This window comes from Sceloporus undulatus, chromosome 3 (genome assembly GCF_019175285.1).
Source record: "Sceloporus undulatus isolate JIND9_A2432 ecotype Alabama chromosome 3, SceUnd_v1.1, whole genome shotgun sequence".
NCBI lineage: Eukaryota > Metazoa > Chordata > Lepidosauria > Squamata > Phrynosomatidae > Sceloporus > Sceloporus undulatus.
The window spans coordinates 86,337,015-86,343,014 of NC_056524.1; the positions used below are offsets into that span (position 1 = coordinate 86,337,015).

The 6,000-nt window shown below is 39.8% G+C and overlaps 1 protein-coding gene across 1 annotated transcript in view; it reads left to right on the plus strand.

Moving 5' to 3' along the window:
* MAP3K15 (mitogen-activated protein kinase kinase kinase 15) overlaps nucleotides 1–6,000 on the plus strand; it is a 96,598-nt gene that overhangs the window by 72,487 nt on the left and 18,111 nt on the right. The window contains 2 exon segments of the mRNA XM_042458397.1: nucleotides 942–1,099; nucleotides 4,992–5,175. Of these exon segments, the coding sequence (XP_042314331.1) occupies nucleotides 942–1,099; nucleotides 4,992–5,175 (342 nt within the window).

Below are 6,000 nucleotides of genomic sequence, written 5' to 3' on the forward strand. Positions count from 1 at the left end.
GTTATTATGGAAGCCACCCTGGGTCCCGGCTTGGGAGAAAGGTGATATGTAAACAAACAAACAAACAAACAAACTGGGTTTTTCAAAGGGCTCATTTGTTTGCTGCGATCCTCTTCTTAGGCTCCAAACAAATAAAAAGTGACTCATGGACAATTCAAGATGCTAGTGTCAAGCATATCAGCAATATTCAATATATTTTGAAATTAATGAGGAACTGGGAATATATAGTCCACAATATGTTTTAGCCACTCCAGATCTTATGCACACATCTGCGAGAGAGTATCTTCTATGACATGCCCAGCCCAAGACACAGTCTGTAAGACACAGTCTAGTATGGAACCCTTATGCCAACAGTAATCAAATAAATGGTATTATATGTAAGTAAGAAATAAACTTCATGCATGCATCCCAGTTTTTTAACTGAGGCATTCAATATTATGCTCCTACAAACTAGTTAACAAATAGGTTGGGACTCCACTGGTAGCTCCCTATTAAATCATGATATTCGTATAATATTTTTTCCTTGTTAATTTAATACTATTTACACAGTTAGTAGCTAGTTATTTATTAGTTGGTTATACCACTAAATCTGTTACCACTAGTTCATATCCAGCCTTCTATCTATACAATCTAACCTTCATGTGTAAAAACAAAACAAAACATGGAACATATATTCAAGGGTGATCTTTTCAGTCTAGTTAAATAAACTAAATGGATTGTCTTCCTTTTGAAACCCATTGCATAAGCAGAGGCAGCCATCCAGAAAAATTGTGATGAAATACAGTCTAGCAGCTGTGAGTTAGTGGCATTGGCACTTATCCATCTGTTAAGTCCATCTGCATAGTTAATGGTGTACTACAAAACACATAATGAAAAATCAGACAGGTTCAGTGAGGGGGAAAAGGTAACTCATTTACCCATTGTTTCTTTCCTGATTTTAGGTACTTTGCAGTATATGGCTCCAGAGATTATTGATAAAGGGCCTCGAGGCTATGGTGCACCAGCTGATATTTGGTCATTGGGTTGCACAATCATTGAAATGGCAACAGGGAAGCCTCCATTTCATGAATTGGGGGAACCACAAGCAGCTATGTTCAAAGTAAGTTCTTAGCCAAATGAACAAAAACTCTTGAAAAGAAACTTCATGGCCATAATAAGTAGTGTCCCTAAGCTTGGGGTCACCCAGTGCAGGGGGGGGGGTAGGGCTGCTGGAAGCGGCCTTCGCCACTCACTCGCTTGCTGGGCCACCCACCTGCCCACCCAGACATACCCACCTGCCCATCCAGACATAAGGGAGGAGAGGGGAGAGGAGGGAGGTTCGCCCCTCCTTTGACTCCTTGCAGCTCCCTTGTTACAAGGAAGTTGTGTGGCAGTGAAGCCAAGCTCTCCCCTCCTTCACTTTTGCCGGGCATCCTCATGAGGAAGGAGCCACATAAAGGTGACACTAAGAGGGATGGACTCATCCCTCCTCTTCTGCTGCCTTGGTTTCCTCCTCAGGGAGAGAATCATGGCAGCACACCCCGCAGTGGAAGGAGGGCCCCACCAGGTGGCACCCCTCTTCATGTGTGTCAGGTGGTGTGGTCTGTACACTTGCACCCCCCCCCCCAGCGATGCCACTGGCCATAATCCATTTCAGTAGCCTAATTAAATGATATGCCTGAATTGGGTGTTTTAATGTATGTAGGTTAAGCATGTACCAGCTGTGTACCCCATGTCCTGTCATTACAAACTCTAATCCAACCTGTTATTGACCATGTGGATTTGGCTGCCTTATATTGAGTCAAATGATTGGTTTGTGTGATCCACCTTCTAGCCAAAAGCAAAAGCTAAGTGGAAGAGATGTGTTTTATGCAGTAATTAAAATATATATGTCCTAGCCTGTATCATGGGCTCTCAGGGGCATCTACCAGCAGCAGCAGCAACAACAAAACAGTTTAAAATAATGTATAACTATAAAAATAATTAAAAGATTAAAAACATGTTAAATTATTTAATCAGGGTATTTTTAAGCACACAAGGTTAAAAGAGTTTTAAGACCACGCACATCTTCATTTTGGGAGAAGTCATAAAAAAGGATGTTTTACCTAGACAGCAGGATGAAGCAGGCATTTAAGGGTTGATTTCTATGTTTCTGAAAGACTCTCAAAGAAAGGTACAGTAGTTGTATGCCTCCATGAAGAGATTATCCCACAATCTTGAACCAACTGGTATAAAGACTCTGCTTCTGTCTGCCACTGTTCCTGCTTCCCATGGAGTTGGCCCCCAAATATAGGCCCTGATAAGAACCAAAATTGGTGTGAGGGAGCAGTAGAAGGAAATGCACTCTCTAGGAAACATCAGGCCAAAGGTGTTAACTGCCGTAACAGTAAAGGCCAAGCAGCTTGAATTGAGTCTGAAGGTGTACAGGAAATCTATGCCAGTGTGGTACAATAAAGAATGGACTGTTGGAACAGGAACTTGAGAGAATAAAGTTCATATTGGGCCATGTTCACTTGGTGGCCTTGGACTGCCACTCTCCCTGTAACCTGGGCTTTTGAGAGTATAAAATAGGGTGGAGGACAGTCACACACAACACTTTGAGCTCATTGGGGTCATATACTGTGATACAACTTTCAAACCTGTCTTCATAGAGAGATCAAAATTGATCAAGTTATGATACTCAATACTGGTGGTTAAAAAAGCATGAATTAATCTTGCAAAATCTCCTCAGTCTATGGAACACATGAAGCAGATGGAAAGTCAGTGGTGTAGTGGTACTTTCTGAAGCACACCATCATTTTGACAGTTCCCATGGCAACATCTTCAAGGAGAGTCCAAAAAATGCAGGAAGTGTTTCTTTTTCTAACATTAATGGATTTGATCCACTTATGACCAAGCTACCTGCAAATACTTTGGATTGCAACAAGGGTAGCAGAAAACAATCCATTGTTGCTGGGAAAGTCTCAGAGCTACTGAAGGGATTGCAAGTGACCTTGGAGAGAACAGGGGAGTCCAAGAGATGGTAGTGGATGTCATAGTTCCTGCTATTATTTTTTAAAAGTCCCATAGAATCAGCTTGCAAGCCCTGACCCCACTGCACCAGTGTGGAAAACAACAGCAATGAGCTTTTTAAAAAAGTAGCACTATAGCTATGTCCAGATGGGGAAGCAATTCTATCAAATCTGTATTCTGACAGATTGCAGGAGATCATCTCAGTTTTTCAGTTTCTTTGCCCTTGTCTCCCTGACCACAGCTTTTATGCACTGATTGTGAGCAGAGACTTCGTTACACAGATGTTTAGTACCTGAAATGTATGAGATCTGAGCATCATAAGGATATTAAAGACACTTTGCTCCCAAACCTGGAATAATCTCCGCCAGCTGCTCTATATACTTAGATGTTTAAACAATGCTGATGATAAGGACAGCTGTGTAGTATTGGTAAACTAACACTATTAACATCTTTGCCACCCATCACAGATTGCCCTTTTCTTTTTCCAGTGTGAGTGGGAATGTAAAGTTGTTAACCAAGTGTAACTTTATGCATTTCCTATACTGCAGAAAGTACAACCCCTGCCCAGTGAGGATGGTGATCTGGATGTACATTAAAATTTTTGGCTTAGAAACAGTTAATGAACTAATAGCTGGTATTGTGACTCGGACACTTCTGTTGATCATCATTTTTGCTTCAGTTAACAAAACCAGCAGACTTTTTGTTAATTGTTGAAAGCAAAATTGCTCTTGTAGATGTATAATACTCCAAGCTGACTTAATGCTAATCAAAAATGCTTGATTCTTATGGTAGGCTGTTTGCACCTGTTTCACATTTATCTACTATTATAGTCCACTGGTCATCTTTAGCTTCGGGACTACTCTGCTTGTTTTCCTATGAGCATTTTGTGTAGCTGTTTTTGTAGACAGAGTAGAATGCATGAAAGAGGTTATGCTTCAGAATACTTATGCAAACTTTACTTCAGAATCTGTGAAATGGTAGCCAAGACAGAGCAGGAACATTCAGAGTCTTAATAAGTTACTTTGAAGTGCTTAATTATAATTAAAAATATATAATCAGCTTATGTAAGTACACTTTGAAATACTGTTAACATACCAGTCACAATAAAGCATTGCACTACAAAAACACCAAGGACTAAAAAGAGTAGAAACTTCTGAAAATGTTTAAATGTGAACTTTTGTAATGTAATAAAGGCATGCCTTGCTAAACAGTCTAGTTTCAGCTATATTTGCCATATGCTAGTGAAACCAGGGCTCACAGGGTTGGAATGCAAAGATTTTTTTATTAGCAGGGACTGTGATATTATTTGCTGCCAACCATTTGCCTTGTTCACTATTTCCTTTGAAATTAGCTGCAATTCTCACAATGGCTGGGGGAAATTAATATTACCAGCAACAATATGTGAGCTATGTTTTGTTCTGATTGTTAGTGAATGAAGATATGGGAAACACCAACAAAAACTGGAAGCTACACAATCAGATATAGTAATAGCTGCAGCATCCAAGAAATCTCTTCCTCGGTCCTCACTCCATTTGATAATTCTAAGGACTTGGAATTGTGGAGTCTATGGGCCACATGGATCTTTAAGACCCCTGGACCACCAATGACTCCACCAACAATCAGTATCAAGAAAAGATGATTGGGGAAAATGCTATATTCTGTCCCCCCCCCCCCCCCAAAATGGACTAGGCATTGACCAATATGTTCCCTGAATGTTTTTTTCTGAACTTCTCCATCCCAAAACATCCAAAAATAAATTTAAAGCATGAATGGAAATAACTGAAAAGTCACTTGTAATTTCAAGTAGAGGCAGGTGTGTCCCAGAATTACTTTTTAATCTACTGAGCATGCCCAGTCCTGTTGTAAGAGCACTAAAACAATCCTGTGGTTGTGTAGCTTTAGTTGTGAGGTGTTATATTACATTATTGCACAATGGAGCAATTCATCTTCAAATTAACTTTTCTTGCTCATATAATGTAGACTTTTCTCATTCCTTGCAGGTAGGAATGTTCAAAATTCACCCCGAAATTCCTGAATCATTATCAGCTGAAGCAAAAGCTTTAATTTTGCTCTGCTTTGAACCTGATCCAAATAAGCGGGTCATAGCATCAGATTTACTTAAAGACCCATTCTTGAAACAGGTGAACAAAGGCAAGAAAAACAAAATTGCATTCAAGCCCTCAGGTAAGGAATTATCAGGCTAAATATTTACAACATAACTAAGGATTATGTAAAGAGATTTTAATAATTATTATTCTCTGTAATTCTGGATGCTTATGCCAAGAAATCCACAAAATGGACTCTAAGCTTCCGAGAAATCTACATGCTACAAAAAGTACCTGAATGTTTAGGCTAATGCTAATGTACCCAAGTCAAGAAATAAGAAAATGGTAGAAATGAGAGTTTTGTTCTTTCAACAATCAAGTAATAAGAAAACTGGGGCTCAAATGTTCCAAAGAAATGAATTTTTACTGGAGAAAACTTACAATAGGGGTGGGCAACCTGTGGCCCTCCAGATGGTAATAAACTCAGGTTACCATCAGACTTAGTTAGGCTAGCCAGAGGTGAGGGATGGGAATCACAAGTTATTCACCTCTAAAAAAACCCCACCCTCATTAACCTGCATTGAAAACTCAGTAAAGCAAATCAGGCTGTGTACCAAATACCCTAAAGGCATCAGATCGCATCCGCTCATGGAAACTAAGCAGGGTCAGCCCTGGTTAGTATTTAGATGGGAGATGATTAACAAATACCAGGTGCTGTAGGATGTAGGAAAAACCACCTCTGAGTATTCCTTGTCCAAGAAAACCCCATGAAATTCATAAGTCATAAGTTGACCAGCAACTTGAAGGTACACACACACATAAAAGCAAAAAATAAACAGTAAACTCTACCACAATGACTTCTGTGCAAGGACTGATTTGCCTTCCTGAGACCAGAAATCTTATACAAATTGATGTGCTGGAACAAGCAAAGTTACAAGAGGAGGTTGCTTATCAAAAAGAAATT